The following is a 23395-nucleotide window of genomic DNA, read 5'->3' on the forward strand; positions in this document are numbered from 1 at the left end:
CAACACAGCAAGACTGTCTCTCAAACAAAAAAAAAAGAAAAGAAAAAGGAAAAAGTTTAACTGATTCCTGAGTTAAAGCACACTGTATCATCTCTGTTAAAGTTCTTAAATATCAAGAAATTGTCTTAATGTTGGTTTTATTTCTTTCAGTTGAAAGACAATTCTGATTGATTGTATTTGAAATTGTCTTGGCTATACAGCCATGAGCAAAATGTGTAACTTTGTGAAGCCTCAGTTTTCTCATCTGTACAGTTATTTTAATGATAATGCTATTATCATAAGGCTATGAAGATTAGATGGTATTTGGCTCGGCATAATTAACAGTGTATTAATATTGGTAGTGAAAGTTTCTGCTTTGTTGCAATGTTCTTATGGTTACGTGTATAAAACTTTACATTCATAGGTATGCTTTATATTTGTTTTATAATGAATAGTATACACACTGTTTAGGTTAGATTTATTCCTTAAATTGCTAGGTTTTGCAGTTATTAACTATGTAATACATCATACCAAATTTCATTTTAGTCACATACTTGTGTAATTTCTATAGGAAAGGAATTAGGCATTATTTGTATTTTTAAAAGGATCTTTTTAAAAAATGCCTTACTGTTTTGCATCAGGTCAAACAAATAATGCTATTTCTATTGATTAGCTAAACTATCTAAAGTTACTAGATCGTTGTGCATAAAAATGTGAAATTACTTTTAGTTTGAAAGCCTCTGGCTCCTAAGGTCATTTAAAATTTTTTTCTCCTGAAGTATATTTTATTGGATATTTTTTGTTTTGTTTTGTTTTTGTTTTTGTTGTAGGGTAACTAATTTGGAATCACTGCAAATAGTCTTTGTCTAAAGGCAATTATAATTTCTAGTAAAACTTGTCATATTGCTGTGTGAAGAAAGCTGAATGCAATAAGGCAAACTGACATAGATAGAAAAGGGTCAAAGCTCCCTTCCCATAGTATGGCATATTGAGACTGTGTCAGAGAACTTACAAGAATGTCTTCTAAGGGTCTGAAAAACGGGGAGAAATAATACTTCCAGGTTTTGTTTTGAATTTTTTTCTTCAAATTTGATGAGAGCTCACCAATTTTCACAGAAAATCTTTTGTGTACTTTCATGTCATCTTTTGTGTACTTTCATGTCTCTAGAGGCTTCTGTAGATACTCTTTGATTTCTTTTTTTTTCCTTTGCCTCTTTTTGATTTATTTCTCAATTATGAGAAATTTTATGTACCTAGCTTGGTACTAAATCTGTGACAGTAGAAAAAAAACATGAATATAACACAATACAGTGTATTGAAGAAAATGAGTGTTGAATATGTTCTAAAAAAAAAAAGCCCTATTCTCTTTTTACGCAAAGCCTGTAAGCTGATAAAGAATATCTGAACAAATGCAGTATGGTGACTTAACCAGTGTGTAGTGAAGTGTTAAATTTTGAGGTGTATAGAATTTGAAAATAAGGTACTCATAAACAGGTGTTTATTGTGTGATAGGGGCTTGAAGAAGCAAGGGTAGCTTGAGGGTTAGTGGAATATTCAGAGTTGCTGAATTTAAACAAATATTCTAATTAGTTAGATTAGATTGGCAGATTTAAAGACCATGGCAGATGGCAGTAAGTGGCGATTTAAATCAAAGAAGCACATCTAGTGAAATATAAGCAGCAGAAATATTCTCTACACTTCACTCTCTACCATTGTGGTCATGCCCTAAATCTTATCATTAGAAAAACTCTCATTTCAAAATACTAATTTATTCTTTTCATTCTCCAACTATAATCTGTTATCTTTCTAGCTCACTTGCTCAAATATCTGTTCTCTAAGAGTTCTACCTCACCCAGAGCTCTACTCTGTTCACTTTTATTTTCTCTCATTCATCTCTTCCTCCTCCTCTTTTATTAGTATAGAATCTGTTGTCCATTATTACACATTCTTGCTGATACCTGAGATGTCTTTACCTCACTTTAAATTTTTCCATCACATCCAAGAGACGAAGTCCTTACCCTGGATAACCTTTATTGAACAGCTGAATGACATTGGAGGATGAACTCATTTAGTAGGTATCACTAAAAAAATGGTGACAGTGCATATCCTTATCTTGTTTTCTGATCATTGGAGAAAAGCATTCTTTTACCTTTAAGCATTTTGTTAACCAAGTTTCTGTAGATGCTTTTTATCAGGCTGAAAAAATTCTCTTATATTCTAGTATGCTGAGAATTTTTTATCCAGTATGAATGTCTGATTTTGTGAAATACTTTTTCTGTCTGTTGAGATGGCTACAAGGTTTTTCTTTTAGTTTATTAATAGGTGAATTATACTGAATGATGTTCAAATATTAAACCAACCTTGCATTCCTGTGATTGATCTTACTTCATCATGATATATTGTTATTATCCTTTTCATATATTATTGAATTTGATTTGCTAAAGGGTTGTTTAGAACTTCTGCATCTATGTTCATGAAGCATATTGGGCTGCTTTTTCCTTTTCTTGTAATGTTTTTATCTGGTTTTGGTATTAGGTACTAGCCACAGAATTTTGGAATCAGGAAGCATTTCCTCCTTTTCAGTTTTTTTGAAAGAGTTTGTATATAATTGATATTATTTCTTTGTATGTTTGGTAATATTCATCAGTTAAGGCACCTTGACTTGGAATTTTCTTTGTGGCAAGTTTTTAAAGTATAAATTCATGGCCGGGCACGGTGGCTCATGCCTGTAATCCCAGCACTTTGGGAGGCTCAGGCGGGCAGATCACCTGAGGTCAGGAGTTCAAGACCAGCCTGGCCAACATGGTAAAACCCCGTCTCACTAAAAGTATAAAAACTAGCCGGGCGTGGTGGTGGATGCCTGTAATCCCAGCTACTTGAGAGGCTGAGTCGGGAGAATTATTTGAACCCAGGAGATGGAAGTTGCAGTGAGTTGACACAGTGCCACTGCGCTCCAGCTTCTGTGACAGAGTGAGACTCTGTCTCAAAAAACAAACAAACAAACAATAAAGTGTAAATTCACTTTCTTTAATAGATATAGATAGCACTATTAAGGTTTTTCTATTTCTTATTGAGTGAGTTTTGGTAATTTGTGTCTATGATAGTCTGAATAATGGTCCCTTAGGAGATGTCCATGCCTTAATCCCTGGATCCAGTGAATGTGTTACATTACTTGATAAAAGGGACTTTGTAGATATAAATAAATTGGGCTTCTTGATATGGAGAGATGATCCTAGATTATCTGTGTGGGCCCAGTGTAATCATAAGGGTCTTTATTAAGGGGAAGGCAAGAGGATCAGAGTCAGTAGTAGGAGATGTGAGGATGGAAGCAAAAGATTAGGGTGATGTAAAAAAGAGGCCATGAGCCAAGGAATACAGGTGACCTCTAGAAACTAGAAAAGGCAAGGAAATGGATTCTCCCTTAGAGCCTCTAGAAAAACCATTTCTTCTTCTTCTTTTTAAAAAATTATTATTTTTTTAAAATTATACTTTGAGTTTTGCATTACATGTGTAGAACGTGCAGTTTTGTTACATAAGTATACATGTGCCATGGTGGTTTGCTGCACCATCAACTCATCACCTACATTAGGTATATCTCCTAATGTTATCCCTTCCCTACCCCCCCACACCCCAACAGGCCCCAGTGTGTGATGTTTCCCTCCTTGTATCCATGTGTTCTTATTGTTCAACTCCTACTTATGAGTGAGAACATGTTACAAACCATTTCTTCTTACACCTTGGTTTTAGCCCAGTGAAACTGGTTTTGGATTTCTGATCTCTAGCCTGTAATACAATAATAAGTGCATGTTGTTTTTAAGCAGTGAGGTTAGTGGTAATTGGTTACAGCAGTAGTAGGAAACAAATACTTTCATATGAAAGTATTAGGAAGCTAATGTCTTTCAAGGAATTTGTTCATTTCTTCTATGTTGTCCAATTTAGTAGGCATAAAGTTGTTGAAGTATTTTTTTATCTTCTTACTGCCTAGCATTTATAGTGATGTTACTTTTCCATTCCTAATATTGGGAATTAGTGTTTTGTCTTTTTTCTTGATCAGCCTGGTTGGAAGTTTATAAGTTCTACTGATATTCTCAAAGAAGAAGCTTTTGGTTTCATTGATTTTCCTATGGTTTTGCATGTTTCTTTGATTTCTATTTTAATTTTTATTATTTCCTGACTTGTGCTTACTTTTGAGTTTCATGTGCTCTTTTTTTCTTATTTTTTACATTGAAAGCTAGGGTCATTGATTTTAGACATTTCTGTTCTACTGTGGACATTTATTACTGTAAATTTCCCCCTAAATACTGTTTTGGTGATATCCTGCTAATTCTGATATACTGTATTTTCATTCAGTTCGAAATAACTTCTGATTTCCCTTTTGATTTTTCTTCGATCCATGGGTTATTTAGAAGCTTGTTGAGGGGTTTCTAAAGGTTTTTACTGACATTAGTTCCATAGTTGACTTGGTTAGTTATTAGCATGATGTATTTTTTCTGTTCTTTTACTTTTAACCTATTTCTATCTTTATATTTAAAGTGCATTTCTTGTAGGCAAGGTGTATGTGTCTGCTTTTTTTTTTTTTAATATACAGTCTACCCTTCTCTGTCTTTTAATTGAGGATTTTAGATCCTATTTATTTATTTATTTATTTATTTTTGAGACAGAGTCTTGCTCTGTCACCCAGGCTGGAGTGTAGTGGGGCGATCTCGGCTCACTGCAAACTCTGCCTCCCGGGTTCACGCCATTCTCGTGTCTCAGCCTCTTGAGTAGCTGGGATTGCAGGGGTCTGCCACCACACCCAGCTAATTTTTTTTTTTTTTTGTATTTTTAGTAGAGACGGTGTTTCACTGTGTTAGCCAGGATGGTCTCGATCTCCTCACCTCGTGATCCGCCCGCCTCAGCCTCCCAAAGTGCTGGGATTACAGGCGTGAGCCACGGTGCCTGGTCCTGGATCCTCTATATTTAATGTGTTAAAAAATATCATCTTACTATTTCTTTTCTTTTCTTTTTTGTTTTTTGGAGACAGAGTCTCGCCATGTAACCCAGGCTGGAGTGCAGTGGCGCAATGTTGGCTTACTGCAACCTCCGCTTACCGGGTTCAGGCAGTTCTCTGCCTCAGCTTCCCGAGTAGCTGGGATTATAGGTGCCTGCCACGACGCCTGGCTAATTTTTTGTATTTTTAGTAGAGACGGGGTTTCGCCATCTTGGCCAGGCTGGTCTTGAACTCCTGACTTTGTGATCCACCCGCCTTGGTTCCCAGAGTGCTGGGATTACAGGTGTGAGCCATCGTGCCTGGCCTATTTATTTTCTATGTATTTCATTTCTTGTTCTCTTCTTCCTCCTTTTCTTCCTTTTCTTAGATTAATGAGTATTTCTTCCTGTTTCCATTTCATCTTCTGGTTGGCTTAGCTCCTTATTAGCTAGAACTCCGTTTTGTTTTAGTGACTTTTATAGGGTTTATACTATACATCTAGTATACTTATCATAGTCCATCTTTTAGTGATACATCACTTCCTACATAGGATAAAAACCTTCCATAGGCTGGGCGCGGTGGCTCACGCCTGTAATCCTAGCACTTTGGGAGGCCGAGGCGGGCGGATCACGAGGTCGGGAGACAGAGACCATCCTGGCTAACATGGTGAAACCCCATCTCTACTAAAAATACAAAAAATTAGCCGGGCGAGGTGGCAGGCACCTGTAGTCCTAGCTACTCGGGAGGCTGAGGCAGGAGAATGGCGTGAACCCGGGAGGCGGAGCTTGCAGTGAGCCGAGACCGCGCCTCTGCACTCCAGCCTGGGCGACAGAGTGTTTGTGCTGTTTGTCATACGCTTACTATTACATATGTTATGGACTCAGCACAGTACTTCGTTTTAGTTTAAATAATTATCTTTCAGAGAAATTTAAATAATATATAGTATCATTGTCTTATCACTCATTTTCTACTTCTTTTTTTTCTTTTTTAAAGAACAGAGATAGGGTCTTGCTATGTTGTCCAGGCTGGTCTAGAACTACTGGTTTCAAGCTGCCCTCTTGCCTCAGCCTCCCAAAGTGCTGGGATTACAGGTCTGAGCCATTGCTCCTGGCTGCTTGCTTTTTTTCTGGACATAATTCTGTTGTCATACTTATCTTTGTTCTTCTGTGTATAACCTGTCTTTTGCTGTGTGGCTGCTTTTCCCGTTTTCTTTTAAAAATCACTGATTTTGGAAGGTTTGATTATGATGTCCCTCAATATAAGTTTTTTTTTTTTTTAATGTTTCTTGTGCCTTTAGTTTATCGAGCTTCTTGTGTGTAGCTTATCAAAACTGGAAAAATTTTAGCCATAATTTTATTACATATTTCTGTTCTTTTCTGTCTCTCTTCAGGATCTTCAGTTAAATGTATATATCTTTCCTTGAAGTTGGTCCACAGATCACTGCCCTGTCAAATTTTTTCTCTTAATTCTTTTTTCTCTCTCTTTTATTTTGGATACTTTTTATTGCTGTATCCTCAAGTTCACTCATCTTTTTTTCTGACACATAAAATTTGCTGTTTTTCTCATACAAAGTATATTTCATTTCAGACATTGTAGTCTGATTTGGGTCTTTTTAATATTTTTTAAGTGACTAGTTTTGCACACATGTAATATAGTTACAACACTTATTTTGATATTCTTATTAATTATAATGTTTGTATCTATTCTTTGTTCATTTTGATTGTTCACATTATAGATTGTACTTACCTGTTTCTGTGCATGCCTGGTAACTTTTGATTGGTGAATTTTACCTTCTGCTGTCCTGGACATTTTTGTATTCTTTAAATATTCTTGAGCCTTATTCTGGGATGCAGTTAAGTTACTTCAAAAAAGTGTGAATCTTTTGAGTCTTTGTTTTAATGTTTGTTAGATGGGACTGGAGCTATTCTCAGTCCATCTGACTAAATTATTCCTTACTACTGAGGTTAGACCCCTGTGTGTACTCTATCCAGTGCTCTGCTAGTCATGAGATTTAAAAATTTTGCTTGGTGGAAACAGACACAATTCCCTGTCCTGTGATCACCTAGCAGTATTACTTTGAATCCTTTCTGATGATTTTTTTTTCCTAGTCTTGGGTAGTTTCCTCACACTCCTGCACTGATCTATATTCAGCTGTATATTTGAGGGAGGCTTTCTGCAGGTCTCTGGAGTTTTTTCTGTGCAGCTGTCTCTCCTCTGGTCGTCTCTCTTTGGAATTCTAGCCACGATGGTTTTCCTGGCCTCTTAGCGTTACGTCCTTAACTAAAGAATTCTGTTGGGCTGTCTGGGTTCTGCCTTCTTACATTGCCTGAAACTGTCAAGGCTGTAAGCTGGGGCAAGTACTTGGTTTACCTCATTTATTTCCTGTCTTTCCATATTGGTAGGATATGGAAGCCCAAGGCCACCTTTAGTTTTCAGGTGGTAAGTTAGTGGATTTGTTTTATTTTATTTTTGCTTCTGTCTTATTTAACTTCTAATCAGAAATTGACATTTCTTTTAGATGTTGTCCCTCCTATTTGAAACGTATTTCAGTTGGTTTCCGTGGTACCATTGTCTCTTGTTTTTCTTCCCACTTCATTCGCCACTGCTTCTAAACCTACTTATGGGACTTTTTACTCTGTAGGACCTCTAAATAGTCCTCAGGACTCATCCTAAACTTTTTCTCCTTTTAACCTATACAGTGTCCTTAGACAATCTTATTTGAGTCCTGTTGATTTAGATGTCATCTGTAGTGGAGACCAGTCCCTCTGTATCTCCATGCCTGTTAAGTATTGCCACCTGGGAGTTTAATAGTTGTCTCCCACATAATGTGTTCCCCCAAATTGAGCCTCTGCAGATCTTTTCATCCTCTAGTGTTACTCTTGACTCGGTGAAATGACATTCTAACTATGCACAAGTGCAAGCCGTAAATCTAGGAGTCATCCTTGACAATCTTTTCGTTTAGCACTCGTCATCCAGGCTATCATGAATACTATGTTTTGTATCTATCACTAAAAGTAAATCACTTGTCTATGTACTTCTCCATGCCCATTGTTGCTACCTTGACTAGGCTTTTATCATCCCTTTCTAAGACCACTGTAATAGTCTCCTTACTTACTTCTCTGCCTCTACTCTTGATTCCTTTATGTAATCCGTTCACTTCACAAGAGCCAGGAGGCCTTTAAAAATTGTATGTCTAAACTTCCAGTTTGAATATCATTGAATAATTCCGTCTTCCCCATCTTTTCCTGGAAATTATTTAAAATACTCAGAAAACTAGGAGGACTAAACAGCCTGATTCTTTGAAAATTCAGTTTTTGGCAAGATTAGGAAACATTAGCTGCAGACTCAGCAATACATGTAAAGGCTGCCAAATGCAACTGGGACATTGGGCAGAAGCCACTTGGGAGGAAGTGAAGATAAGTACATGTAGGGACCAGAGGGCTCAGAATAGCAGATCTCAGAAAGCTCCAGCAAAAATATACTTGTTGAAGGCTTAGGGTGGACCCTAAATTGTTTTGCAGCAATTCGACAACTCACTGTATCTGGGTTGTGCAGAGATGGGAGAACAGTATTTCATGGATGGGACTGGTTCAGAGAAGCAGATCAGACAGGCTATTCAACAATTATGTAAACCAACAGCATGTACCCAAAGCAGTCTGTCTCTGTGGCAGCGAAGGAGAGAGCCATTCAGTTGTGAGACCTAATTAATTTGAAATGCTACCCTGGTCTTCCTTCACCTCCCATCTTTTTATAGGAACTTATACAAGTTACCGATCAAGGAAAATTCAGCTCATTCCATGAGTAATTAAAAGGTACTGTTTAGAAAAAAAAAAAAGGGAGAAACAGAGAGTTGTTACCAGAAATAACATTTTTAGGAAGCAGGTGAAAATTCTTATGAAATATTTCACTATAAATTAAAAAATAGCAAAACTGATGATGCAGTAACCTCTGTGAAGATCATAAAACAGAAACAGATACATTGAGAGAGGATATTGTGAGTCAGCAGGAAGAGATGAAATGTGAACTGGCAATACTTAAAACAGAAGAGAAAATATCACAGAAAGGACAATTAAATTAGCAGCAGTACGAAAGTAGATAGATGCTATAAAAGCACAGTAAAACACACGAAGAACAGTAATGGAAAAAGTGAACACAATTTAATAGATGTCAACAAATGATTAAAGGGATTAGAGATAAAAGGTTAGATGTGGAAGACTGGCAAAAGAAGTCCAGTATACTTGTAAGTGTAATTTCCAAGGAAGGAACGGAAACAGTGGAATAGAATGTGTTATTTAAAAGTTATGTTTTTAGAAATGTATCAAGAAAACTTCTGGTTGAGTGCTGGGAGGGAGAAGGAAGAATGATGACTTAAAACACACAGGCTGTGTCAGAGAAAACTGTGCAGAGTAGGACATATGCTAGATAGCAGAACATATTCTAGAGAAGTTTTGGACCTTAAAGGTAGTCTTTTGGGTAGCTAGGTAAAAAGATAAAATTATATGGGGCAAAAAGAATCAGGCTGCTTCTAACAACAAAGCCTGTTCACCTTGAATTTAAAACTCTCTTGAACAACCCGAGTCAAAGAGGAAATAAAAACAGACATTTGAGAATATCTGGAATACAGTCGTGAAAGCAGACGCTAACCTTTGGAAACAGGTGAAGCAGTTCCCGTAAAGGAATTCACATTTTTTCCTTTCCTAATTGACCTATTGGTAAAGACAGGTAAAAGGTAGTATATGTAAGTTGATCTCATAGAAGTAGAGAGTGGAATAGTGGTTATGGGGACTTGGAGAGGTTGTTTTCCTTATTTATAAAGCAATCTGTCAGAGTCTGTTTTTGTCCTCTGTTATGGTGTTTTTACATTGTGTTGTGTTCATGGTGTTCCTGATGTGGACTGTTTGATCACCCCTACAATATAGTAATTGATGTAATTCTTTATAAACATATATTTTGGTTCAGATAAAAAGTTGGCTGGACGCAGTGGCTCATGCTTGTAATCCCAGCACTTTGGGAGGCCGAGGTGGGTGAATTACCTGAGGTCAGGAGTTTAAGACCAGCCTGGCTAACATGGTGAAACCCTGTCTCCACTAAAAATACAAAAATTAGCTGGGCATGGTGGTGGGCGCCTGTAATCCCAGCTACTCGGGAGGCTGAGGCAGGAGAATCACTTGAACCAGGGAGGCGGAGGTTGTGGTGAGCCGAGATCGCACCACTGTCCTCCAGCCTGGGTGACAGAGCAAGACTCCATCTCAAAAAAAAAAAAAAAAAAAAAAAAGCAAGCCACGCGTGGTGGCTTGTGCCTGTAATCCCAGCACTTTGGGAGGCCAAGGCGGGTGGACCACTTGAGGCCAGGAGTTCAAGACGAGCCTGGCCAACATGGTAAAACCCCATCTCTAATACAAAACTTAACTTGGCGTGGTGGCACATGCCTGTAATCCCAGCTACCCTGGAGGCTGAGGCACGAGAATCCCTTGAACCTGGGAGGTAGAGGTTGCAGTGAGCTGAGATTGTGCCACTGAACTCCAGCCTGGGCGACAGAACAAGACCTTGTCTCAAAAAAAAAAAAAAAAAAAAAGTGCTTAATATATATAGCAATGTATTAGTTTAGATATAGGCTAAGCTGATGTAATAGATACGTCAGAATACAAGAATACAATGGCTAAATATTCAAGCTTATTTCTATTTTATTAACCTAGAGGTGGTTTGTTCAAGGGTGGCAGAATGGCTCTGCTTTTCCTGAATATGTGACTTCTATCTCTGGGTCCCAGGTGTTTTCTCTTGGTCTCACTCTATCATAGCCAGTGGGAATGCAGAAAGGATGCACATCTTATTCTTAAAAGCAAAACTTGCAAAGTAGCTCACATCTTATCTGCCTATATCTCACTTGCCAGGACTTGGATACACGGCTATGCCTAGTGTGGTAGTCACAAGGGCTGGTCACATATATTTTAGTTCTCCTTTTGGGCACCTGGCAGGGTTGTATTGTATTTTTTTTTGAGGTTAATCTGTGGCTGTGTGACTTACTTTAGCCAGTGAAACGAACCGAAGTGATATTTGTCATTTCCAGGTGAGAGCTTTAAGAGCTAGTGCACTATTTGCCACATCTCTCTCTCTCTTTTTTTCCTCTTGGTTTTGCGAATATGAAAACATCTCTGGCAGCCTATGTCATTGAATGAGTCTCCTGCTGACTTGCGCTGTACGTGTGATGTGAGCAGGAATTACACTTTCGTTGTGTTGAGTAAGCCAAGGGGATTGTGGAGTTGTTCGTTTTGGCAGTATAACCTAGCCCAGAAGTTCTCAAGGTGTTAGCCGTGGAGGAATGCGGTCACAACCGTTTTAATAGTAGTACTGAGAGATGATTTGCTTTATTCGCGCTCATTTTCTCATGAGTATAAAGTGCTGTTTTCCAGAGGCCTCATGATGTGTGATACTGTAACAGATTGAATGCAGAAGTAGGTATGAGACTGTGTCTTCTACTGAGCCAGACATTAAAAGAGATTTGTAGTAATGTAAAACACTGCCGCTCTTCTCTCTAAATTTTTTCTTTTTTGGTAAAATACAGATACCATTTATAAAAATGTTATGTAACCGATTTATTATTTTAAGTGATTTAATGATGAATGAGTACTTTAAAATTTGTTCAGTTTTAATTTGTATTATGGTAAAAAAAAATCTATTCCACATAAAGTAGAGGAAAACAAAGTTATATGTTTAATATTTGGAGAGAAACGTAAAAATGTGATTAAAGCCAGAGTAATAGTTATAATTGAGCAGAAATTTCTGAAAGATAAGATGCATTTTGAAAATAAAGCCATATTGTTTGAAACTGTTTTACTACCATGCATCCTGCGTAATTCTAAAAGTTTTGTATATTTTTATGGTTTTTTTTTTGCTGCTTTTTTAAAACTGTATTTATGAGGAAGTCTTTATTACCTGCATTTGATTTACATTGTAAGGTGAAAAAGTAGTGCAATTTATTTATAATGTGAATATAGGTTTTATATCCCTTGCCCTTACTTAAGAAATTATTTGTTGCAGAGACAATATCTGCTTATCATTGGGACTTTTGCAATATTCAAGAAAATTCATATTTTTAGGAAAATAGCTCCAAGATTGAATATAAACTCAAAGAATCAAAAGCAGCATGAGACCAATACAATGAAACAAGTACTTGAGTGATAATGTCCTTAAAATATTTATTTGGGCTGGGTGTGGTGGCATGTGCCTATGGTTTCAACTCTTTGGGAGGCTGATGTGGGAGGATTGCTTCAGCCCAGAAGTTTGATCATCCTGGGCAGCATATAGTGAGACCCTGTCTCTTAAAAATAAATAAATGAAATTATTTTTAAAAATATGCATTTGAAGTTAACTTGATTTGATGTGTTTCACATTGATCATTTTTTCAATTCCATAATTTTCTCACTGTTACATACATAACATTAACAATTACAAATGGAACCTCCCAAAGTTGGTCTCAGCCTTATTTTGATGCATCTAAAAATAGGGTTAGGTGTGTAATCCCAGCACTTTGGGAGACCGAGGTGGGGGATCAGGAGGTCAGGAGATCAAGACCATCCTGGCTAACACGGTGAAACCCCATCTCTACTAAGAATACAAAGAAATGAGCTGGGCGTGGTTGCGGGCGCCTGTAGTCCCAGCTACTCAGGAGGCTGAGGCAGGAGAATGGCGTGAATCCGGGAGGCGGAGCTTGCAGTGAGCAGAGATCGCGCCGCGGCACTCCAGTCTGGGCGACAGAGCCAGACTCAGTCTCAAAAAAAAAAAAAAAAGGAAAGGGTTAGGTGGGGAAGATACATTTCCCCCGCCAAGTGTCTTTATTTAACATTCTTCTGCTTTGCAGTGTAGTATCTTAAATTGCTCATTAGTAGCTTTCTTTCATTTGCATCCCACCACCCTCAGATTTTCTAAACCCAAAATGTAGTCAAATGGCAGAGCTGCCCTCTGGTGTTCACCCTCTGACTCTCAACGTTAGTGTCAACCAACAGTCTTACAAATTTTAGAACTGAGTTGGAAAGTAGCTTGGAATATAATTTTGTTCCACTTTCCTTCCGTAGATAAAAATAAAAATAAATTGATTTAACTGTTTATTTCCATTTATTTGCCTTTAAAAAATGTATCCATCATTTGAAAAAGCATGATTTTCACAGAGGAATCACTAAGATGCAAGTCGTTTTTTTATAGTGGTAAATTTATTTTAATTGGTGTAATTAATTTTAACTGGCCAGGGTTACTGGCAAAGCAAGCTCTTAATTTTAGGACCTGTATTCTATTCAGTGTGTTTTGTATGTTTGTGAATTCTTTTATGTTGAATTTTTAAAAATAGATGTTTTATTAACTGCTGAAAAAAATAACATGATCTTTTAAAAGAAAAATAATGAAAAACAAAATGATCAGTTATTAAATTTTAGAATGTTGGTTTCTGTGAATGTGAATTTCTCTCAAATCTGGGTTACAGAAATTTTTAAGAAGATGTGTTTGCTCTCTAGTACACAGATTGTGGTGACTTGTATACCGTTTCTCACCAAAAAGAACCAGATCAAGATCACTGCATGTACAAGATAAGCCTAAGAGAGCAGTTCTCAAACTTTTTGGCTTTAGACCCTTTTTCTATTATAAATTAATGATACTCCAAAAAACTTTTGTTCATGCAGATTATTTTATCTGTTGATAGTTATCATATAACAAATTAAAACCCATAATTTATCATATTACAAATATTTATCAACTCATTTAAAAATAATAAACCCATTGCATAACATATAATGTTTTTGCATTAAAAATAACTGTGCTTTCCTAAACAAAATAGATTTGGTAAGAAGAGTGGCATGTTTTATTACATTTTTGCAGACCTTATTAATGTATGGCTTAATAGAAAACAGATTCTCTTATCTGCTTCTGAGTTTACATGTTATTTGTAAATATATATACAGGTACATATTTTTTGTGTGTGTTGTATTGTTGAAGGATACGAAGAAACATGTCTGGGTTCACACAGAAATACATAGTAAAGGAAGGAGTACTTTTGTAGCCTTTTTAGATTGTTGTCCTTCGATTTATGGTGGAGAAAAATAAAATTGTGTGTTCACTATTTGGAGAAAAGCAGTAAAAATGTGATCAAAGCAAAAATAATAGTTAAAATGCAGAACAAACAGTTTTAAATGAAAATGTGCTTTGGAAATAAAGCCATATTATTTGAAATTCAAATTGAAATTGATATTCCTTGATATTACACTAAAACTTGGTAAGTGGTAGTGTCTGAAATGTTAGTTACGATGTGGAATCTGAAACCATATTAGTGAACTTTTGTACTCTGTTACATTAAAATCCGTTGGTCTATCTTGCACTTAAAATAGTTCTTTTACCCATGTCTGATTTTGTAACACCATGCATTGGTCATTCGGTACTGATTTAGTTATGCAAATCTCGTAAATGTTGATTGATACTTTTTTTTTTTTTTTTTGAGACGGAGTCTTGCTCTATCACCCAGGCTGGAGTCCAGTGGCACAATCTCAGCTCACTGTAGCCTACATCTCCTGAGTTCAAGCGATTCTCCTGCCTCAGCCTCCCAAGTAGCTGGGATTACAAACGTGTGCCTCCACGCCTGGCTAAGTTTGGTATTTTTAGTAGAGACAGGGTTTCACTGTGTTGACCAGGCTGGCCTCGAACTCTTGACCTCAAGCGATCTGCCCACCTCGGCCTCCCAAAAGTGTTGGAATTACAGGCATGAGCCACTGTGCCGAACTGGGTTGACACATTTTTTTACACAATATTAAAAAATTATATTTGTTAATATCACCATTGATTTTATGAGAAAATTCTTTAAATATTGAGACACTGTCAAGGTCATTATGGTAGATCAGTGTTTTCCAAAATTCCAATTTTTGCTTGAAAGCTCAAATTTTATCATCAGCAACAAATCTATTAGTTGTTTCCTTTGAAGTGACAGGCTCACTTTGCTTATCTCCATGAAAAGAAAATGGCAAAGGCCAGGCATGGTGGCTCATGCTTGTAATCCCAGCACTTTGGGGGGCCAAGGTGGGTGGATCACTTGAGGTCACAAGTTCGAGACCAGCCTGGCAAACGTGGTGAAACCCCTTCTCTACTAAAAATACAAAAATTAGCTGGGTGTAATGGCTCACGCCTGTAATCCCAGCTGCTCGGGAGGCTGAGGCAGGAGAATCGCTTGAACCTGGGAGGCGGAGGTTTCAGTGAGCGAGATTGCACCACTGCACTCTAACCTGGGTGACAGAGTAAGACTCTGTCTCAAAAAAAAAAAAAAAAAAAAAAAAAAAAGAAAATGTCTGGCAAAATATCCCAGTCTGAATAATCATTGTTTGTCCATCGTGTTTTTGAAGTAAAAATGATGTTCTGTGGAAAAAAGTGGCTGGTTTAGCTTGTCATTGAGACAGTTGCATGTATTTTCTTCCAAGATAACCGTCATATTTCAATATGCAGCAGAAATGTTTTTATGCACACAGAATATTAAGATGATGTACACTCATGGGTAAAGCTGGCATTCTCTTTAAACTACAAATTCATGGTGAATTTGTGAAAATAGTCAGTGAAAACTTTGGTCAGTGAAAAATGCACTATTAGAACAGTTTGGTGTCACTGCCTTCATTTTGCTGCAATGCCAACTCTTTATCCATCATTGCCTTTGGACCATCGGTGCAAATGTCAACACAATGTCAAAGGTAAATAATATGTTAGTATTTTAATGAAAATTGTCTTTGGCCTTGCACATTTTCTGAAAGGGTTTCAGGTACCCTTAGTGGTTTTTTTTTTTTTTTTTTTTTTTTGTATCTCTGTTTTATTTTCTGTGGTAACAAACATTTAAGAATCAGATAAAACAAGGGGCCCCTGAGCACCCAAGGGCCAGTACAGGCTGCCCATGAGGCCCTCACAGGAAAGCAACTGTGTCAGTTTTCCTGGTTTTGATATTGTCCTATAGTTATGTGATATGTAACCATTGGGGAAACTGAATGAAGGTTACAAAGCACCAGTCTACTATTTTTGCAACTTCCTGTGAATCTATAATTACTTCAAAATAAAAAGTTAAAAAAATTACTGTGTGGAAACAGATTATTGGGCACAAGAAGGGAAGCAGACTAGTCACGAGATTGTGAGAAATGACGATTGCTTGGATGTGGGTAGTAATAGTAGAAATGGAGAGAAGTGAATGGATTTGAGGTGTTTTAGAGATAGTGCTTGTATTACGTTGCAGTGTGGAAAAGGGAGTCTAGATATTTATGTTGAGCAACTGAATTCATGTGAATTTGAGAAGGTTAGGATTGGAGGAGGAGTAGGTTGAGAGGAGGAACAGAAGTTTTACATTGGGCTCGTTAGGTTGGTGAAGCTATCAGAGGTTGAGGCTGCTGTTGAACGCAGGAGCCAAGCAGCATACAGATAATAATTAGAGCTGTGGGATTAGATGGGATCACTCAAGGCAAAAGTGTAGTGAGTGAAGAGAAGTGGCCTGGGACAGAGCTGCTGGGGGAGACGTCAGTGTCTAGAGGTGTGTCAGAGGGGATCTCAAAGAAGGGGCAAGAGGAGGAAAATCAGGCGAGTATAGAGTCATTGAATCCCAAAGAAGAAAGTGTGTTAAGAAAAGAGGAGATAACTGGGTTGTGTGGTGCAGAGATGTGAATATGTTGGGATTAGAAGTGACCACAGGAGGCTTTTTGGAGATCTCAGGAGTTCAGAAGGCAACCTGGTGGTTTGAAAAGTGAACAATATGTGGGGAAACGGAGAGAGCAGTACATACTTCTCTTTGGAGGAATATCAGAGAAACCGCTGGTAGGAGCTCCTAGATCATACTTGTGTACCTACAAATCTGATTAATTGAAGGGGAAAGATAGATGAGGGATCAGAGAAAGTATAATTGAAAGACAAAGCAAGTACTTTGAGAATGAAAGGGACTGGGAGCAAGTGTATGAGTGGATTGTTCTTTGAATCTCAATGTACCAGCCAAATAGAGCCCGTTAAAAGTAAGAACATGTAACTCTTCTGCTCAGAAATTTCCCATCTCACTCATTGTACAAGCCAAAGCCCTTAAAATGGCCTACAAGCCTCTAAGCAATCTGCTATTTTTCTCTGTTCTCTCCCATGCCTACCCCCAGCTCTGACCTTGTTCCTCACTGTCTCCTCCAGCCACACTGGCCACCTCATTGTTCATAGAACTTAGCAGGTTTGCTCCTGCCTGGGGATCCTGGAGCTCGCGCCTCCGTTGTTCTGGACAGCTCCTTTTGCCGGCATCTGCATGGCTTACTCACTTACTTCTTTCAGGCCTTTTCTTAAATGGTACTTTTTCAGTGGTCTTCTCTGACCATGCTGTCTAAAACTGTCTCTCTCTCCTTGCACTTTTTATTCCCCCAACGTGCTTTTTCTCCATAGTACTTCCCATCACCTGACATATAAAATGTACATATTTACTTATTTGACTTGTTTCTCACCATAAGAATGTACACTCTATGCGGGGTAGGAATTTTTGCTTGTTTTGTTTACACCTATATTGACAATACCAAGATCAGTACCATATGTACAGTTGTTTTTTTTTTTTTTTGCTCTGTCATCCAGGCTGGAGTGCAATGGCACAATCTCAGCTCACTGCAACCTCCGCCTCTTGGATTCAAGCAATTCTCCAGTCTCAGCCTCCCAAGTAACTGGGATGACAGGCATGTGCCACACGCCTGGCTAATTTTTTTGTATTTTTAGTAGAGATGGGGTTTCACCATGTTGGCCAGGCAGGTCTCGAACTGACCTCAAGTGATCCACCCGTCTCGGCCTCCCAAAGTGCTGGGATTACAGGTGTGAGCCACAGCGCCCAGCCTATGTACAAATATTTGTATGATAAATAGAAACAGGGAAGAAAGAACATAGGTGGAGGATAGGTAGGCTTAAGGATTTGGTGACAGGAAAGTGAGTGTATTCTTGCTAGATTTGTACCAGTTATGAAGCAGGGCACTAATTGAGAATGGAGTGGGATGGGAAGAAGGATTATCAGAGTTTTGAGGAGAGCAGAGTAAGTGTAAAAAGTCTTTGAGAGTGGAAAGGTGAACTTTCCAGGTGTGATGTAAGGTTACTGAACAGGGTTGAAGGGATATTTGTGATTTGTGATTTTCTGAAATAGAATGTGTTTCTCACTTAAGTCAGTAGAATTTTAACAATATTAAACTATAGAACAGAGTAAGGAAGTGCAACGTGTAAATGCTTACTGTTTTTAAAAGAATAGAATTATTTTTTAAACAGTGATCATTATAGTATTGAATTTACACCATCAATTTAGAATGTGCCCTAACTAACCCTATATTCTTTTTAGCCTTACCAATAATTCTAGGATCGTGGGACTCCTGGCTCAGCTGGAGAAGATCAATGCTGAACCTTCAGAATCAGACACTGCCCGATATGTTACATCAAAAATTCTTCATCTGGCTCAGAGTCAAGGTAAACATTGATCTCTTTGTTTTTGAAACGTTATTTTAATTCTTTAAAAGTGGATGCTAAAAATGTTCAAACTTCTAATGAATGGTTGATTTTCCACAAAAATTGAACTTTCAGGCCGGACCCGGTGGCTCACACCTGTAATCCCAGCACTTTGGGAGGCCGAGGTGGGCAGATCACGAAGTCAGTAGTTCGAGACCAACCTGGCCAATGTGGTGAAACCCCATCTGTACTGCAAAATACAAAAAGTAGCTGGGTGTGGTGGCATGCGCTTACAGTCCCAGCTACTCGGGAGACTGAGGCAGGAGAAACGCTGGAACCTGGGAGGCGGAGGTCTCAGCAGTAAACTGAGACCAGCCTGGGTGACAGAGCGAGACTCCGTCTCAAAAAAAAAAAAAAAAAAGAATCAAACTTTCTCAAATTGACTCAAGAATAGAAAACTGAGTAACTCTGGAGGAAATTGATCTTCAAAGCATTGTTTCTAATAATGATTACAATTTCACTTATGTATGATTGCCACCCTCCAATTTACAGACAATACCGAATTCCAGTGCTACTTGATACAGATTTTTGGCAAACAGATGTCAAGTAGCATAGAATATTGGTTATTTTGTGGTCCTCACTTTGAGATTCAAGCTCTACCATTTAGTGGTTGGGTACCTTAGGGAAGTTATTGAATTTCTAGGATGTATAGTAGCTATACCATCTCTGAAGTAGAGGTCACAAATATCATGGGATTGTCATGAGATTTACATGAGAAGCATATAAAAAGAATGTTTAAAATGTTCTATAAATGTCCTCTGTAATTAGACATTATTTTTATATTTTATGATGGTAATAGTACTAAATGGATTTCAAAACCCTGACGGAGTACACAAATAGTATTGACTTTGTACTCAGGAACATAATGTGAAAAGGCTCAAATAAAACATTAGGGAATTAAGTCTATACATGGAAATATGAATATCATTGTTAAAGAACACATTTCACTGGGCGCGGTGGCTCAAGCCTGTAATCTCAGCACTTTGGGGGGCCGAGGTGGGTGGATCATGAGGTCAGGAGATTGAGACCATCCTAACACTGTGAAACCCCATCTCTACTAAAAAATAGAAAAAATTAGCCAGGCGTGGTGACGGGCGCCTGTAGTCCCAGCTACTCGGGAGGCTGAGGCAGGAGAATGGTGTGAACCCGGAAGGCGGAGCTTGCAGTGAGCCAAGATCACCCCACTGCACTCCAGCCTGGGCGACAGAGCAAGACTCCATCTAAAATAAAAAATAAAAAATAAAAAGAACACATTTCAGTAATGCAAGATGGTTTAATATCAGGAAATGTGTCAGTATAACATTATCTGAACAGGTCAAATAAAATCCATGTAATTATCTTAATAGATAGTAAAAAGGACTTTGGTAAGACTAAAAACTGTGCATGATTTAAATAAGAGAAAACCAGCAGCTACTTTAATATTTAACAGTGCACATAAAAGGTATTTCTGTTAGAATTAAGGTTCAATAATTATAATCTTTATTTAATTTTTAAAAACTTCATTATTCTGGAGGCTTAGGTCATTCACATAAGATGTTTGGCAGGCATTTACTGTTTCAAGAGCTCGGTATCTATTAACCCTTCTTCTTGTTCATAGACACTTATATTTATTTTGATCACTTCCTCCCATGTAGCCCATGCATTTGGGGGATAGTTGATACCACTCCATTGTTTCTCACGTAATTTAAAATACTTGTACCTTTGAATTAAGAAAGCCACTGTATTGGATTCCAGGCTCTGGAAATATTGTACTTATTAACTAAGGCAACTAATGAACAAGGATGTTCATTGTATCAGTGCAAAATTAAATGTGCCAGGTATATTCACTGCATTGTCATGTGAAATACCTCCTTCTCAAAAAAACCAAACAAAAAACCCAACAAAAACAAAAGAAAATGAATCCTTCAGACCTATAGATAAACACTTTTGTCCATTGCCCCTACCACTGTAGACTCTTCTTTGTGTCACAACCTAGAAACCCCTACTCCAGCATTACCACTGAAAATACTCCTAACCATACCTCTGTCAGAGAATGACCCTCTTCCCACCTTTTCAGCCACCACTGGAGTCTAACTCCTGAATACTGTCCCTTGGGGTGTGTAAACCAACACAGTATAAGTTGGTAGTGAAAGATTGTCCCAACCTTTATAGGATGATCCAGTTAGCTACCCATTTGGGAGAAAAAGTTTGGAATTTATAGTTGAAAAAAGAAATGCAAACAACCAAGAAATGTACAGAAATTTTCTTTACTCCCTTACAGTTCAGGAGAACTGCTAATGAAAACAACCAAGATATCTTTCACTAGTCAGATTGACAGAAATTGGAATGACAATGTCTGGTGCTGTTGAAGGCACGGGGAGAGGGTACTCTTATATACTGTTGGAGGTGTAGTAATTATTACAAGCTTGGAGAAAATAATCTGGCAATGTGTACTAAAACAAATTGCACCCGGTATTTGACCCAGCACCTGGTATTTGATTTTTACTTTAAGAAATATATATATGTATAATTTTTATTTTTATTTATTTTATTTATTTTTGAGACAGTCTCTCTCACTCTGTTGCCCGAGCTGGATTGCAGTGGCGCAGTCTCGACTCACTGCAACCTCCACCTCCCTGGTTCAAGCCATTCTTCTGTCTCAGTCCCCTGAGTAGGTGGGATTACGCCAGCTAGGCGTATGCCACAACACCCGGCTAATTTTTTATATTTTTGGTAGAGATGGAATTTCACCGTGTTGGCAAGGCTGGTCTCCAACTCTTGACCTCAGGTGATCTGCCCACCTCGGCCTCCCAAAGTGCTGGGATTACAGGTGTGAGCCACTGTGCCCGGTCAAGAAATATATTTTAACTGAAATAAAAATGCTAGTTAGAGAGAGTATAGAGATATTCATTGTGGCATTATTTGTAATGTCCAAAGGTCAAGAAACAACTTAAATGTGTATCATTTAGAGAATGTGTGAATAATTTTTGATATAGCCAAACTGGAAATTTATAGTCATATTATGCAGCTATTATGAATAATACATTATTTATGATGGGGACTCTTGTAACCCCCACACCCAGGCTTACCCCAAACTAATTAAATCTTATTGTTAAAGCTTTTCAGATGGTTCTAAAATTGAGAGCTACTGCTGTAGACAGGGAATGACTAGTGTTTTCTGGGACGGGCCAGATAGACATATTTTAGGCTTTGTGGGCCATACAGTCTCTGCCCTGTAGCACAAAAACAGCCACAGATGATACATAAAGAAACAGGCATGGCTGAGTTCCTATAAACTTTATTGTAGACACTGAAAAAACAATTGTAATTGAAACATACAGTTCAAATGTGTAACTATATGCACTCTCTTGGAGGCTTAAATTTAGTATATTACGTACAGCAAGATTCTTTAGTTCATATGACTGTAAATGTATATAGTCTCATTTTTGTATAAAATATGTGTAGTCTCATTTTTTGTATAAAATAAACCATTATATTTGTATGTAATATTTGTATGAGCCAGGCCAAAAGATAAAAGGAAGGATGCATATCAAATTGTTAGCAGTAGCTATATTGATGGATAGGAATGGAGGAGAATAAGGTAAGCTAATTTTGTTTCAGACACTTTTAAATTGTTGCAACAAGCATATACTACTTATGTATTTAAATGATATAAAAAACCAACCCCTACAACACATTTTATTCACACTATGAACTTATACATTTCCATAATTTGCCTCTCGTTAACTACTTATGTACAGTGAACATGGTTATCTCTTGCAATTTCCCTTTAGCTTTTTCCTAGAAACATTTATATTATCTATTTTCATGCAAATGGTTAATTTGTTGGCCCATGGTTGTTGCTAATCTTTCCTTATAATCCTTTTAGTTTCTATAGAGTAGGGGATGTCATTCCTGATTTTGATGGTGCCCTCTCTTTTTTCTCGGTCAGCTCATTAGTTCTCAACCAGGAGTGATTGCGTTTGCCCCACTTTTCCCCACAGGGGCATTGGCAATGTTTGGTGACATTTTTAGTTGTAAATTTTTTTTTAGTGGGGCTTACTGGAATCTGTTGGATAGAAGCCAGAGATGTTGCTGAACATTCTGTAATATATAGATCAACCCCCCACAAGAAAGAATTATCTGTCCCAAAATGTCAAGAGTGCTGAGGTTAGGAAACCCTAGGCTAGCTAAAAGTTTGTCAATTTTGTATTGTTAAAGAACCAACTTCTGGTTTAATTGATTTTCCCTTTTGTTTCATTGATTTCCTTCTTTTGTTTATTGCTTTCTTCCTTCTACTTGTTTTGAGTTTAATTTGCTCTTTCCTCGCCTTTTTTTTTTTTTTTTTTTTTTTTTTTTTTTAAAATTTTGAGACAGTGTTTCATTCTTGTTGCCCAGACTGGAGTGCAATGGTAAGATCTCCGCTCACTGCAACCTCTGTCTCCTGGATTCAAGTGATTCTCCTGCCTCAGCAACCCCGAGTAGCTGGGATTACGGGCACCTCTCACCACAGCGGGCTAATTTTTTGTATTTTTAGTAGAGACGGGGTTTCAACATGTTGGCCAGGCTGGTCTTGGAACTCCTGACCTCAGGTGATCCACCCGCCTCAGCCTTCCAGAGCGCTGGGATTACAAGGCATGAGCCACCGCGCCTGGACGCCATTTTCTTACAGTGGATGTCTAGATTATTTGAGACCTTTTTTTCTACTGGAGGCATTCAAAGCCACAGATTTTCCTGTAAACACTGCCTTAGCTACATTCTACAAATTTTGATATATTGTATTTTTGTTTTCATTCAGTTGACAATACGTTCTGATTTTCTTTGTGATTTTTTTCTTTGACCCATAGGTTTTTTTAGAAGTGTGTTGTTTAATTTCCCAATATTTCAGGAATTCTTAAATTTCCTTCTGTTGATTTCTAATTTAATTCTGTTGTGACCAGAGAATATACTTTGAATTATTTCAATTCT

At 37.7% G+C, this 23395-nt stretch overlaps 1 protein-coding gene across 1 annotated transcript in view; it reads left to right on the top strand.

Annotated features, from left to right (window-relative positions):
* The window catches only part of AGTPBP1 (ATP/GTP binding protein 1), a 198666-nt gene that overhangs the window by 29808 nt on the left and 145463 nt on the right, over window positions 1-23395 (top strand). Inside the window, 1 exon segment of the mRNA XM_021927597.2 lies at window positions 18285-18409. Within this exon segment, the coding sequence (XP_021783289.1) occupies window positions 18285-18409 (125 nt within the window).

This window comes from Papio anubis, chromosome 13 (genome assembly GCF_008728515.1).
Source record: "Papio anubis isolate 15944 chromosome 13, Panubis1.0, whole genome shotgun sequence".
NCBI classification, from domain to species: Eukaryota; Metazoa; Chordata; class Mammalia; order Primates; family Cercopithecidae; genus Papio; species Papio anubis.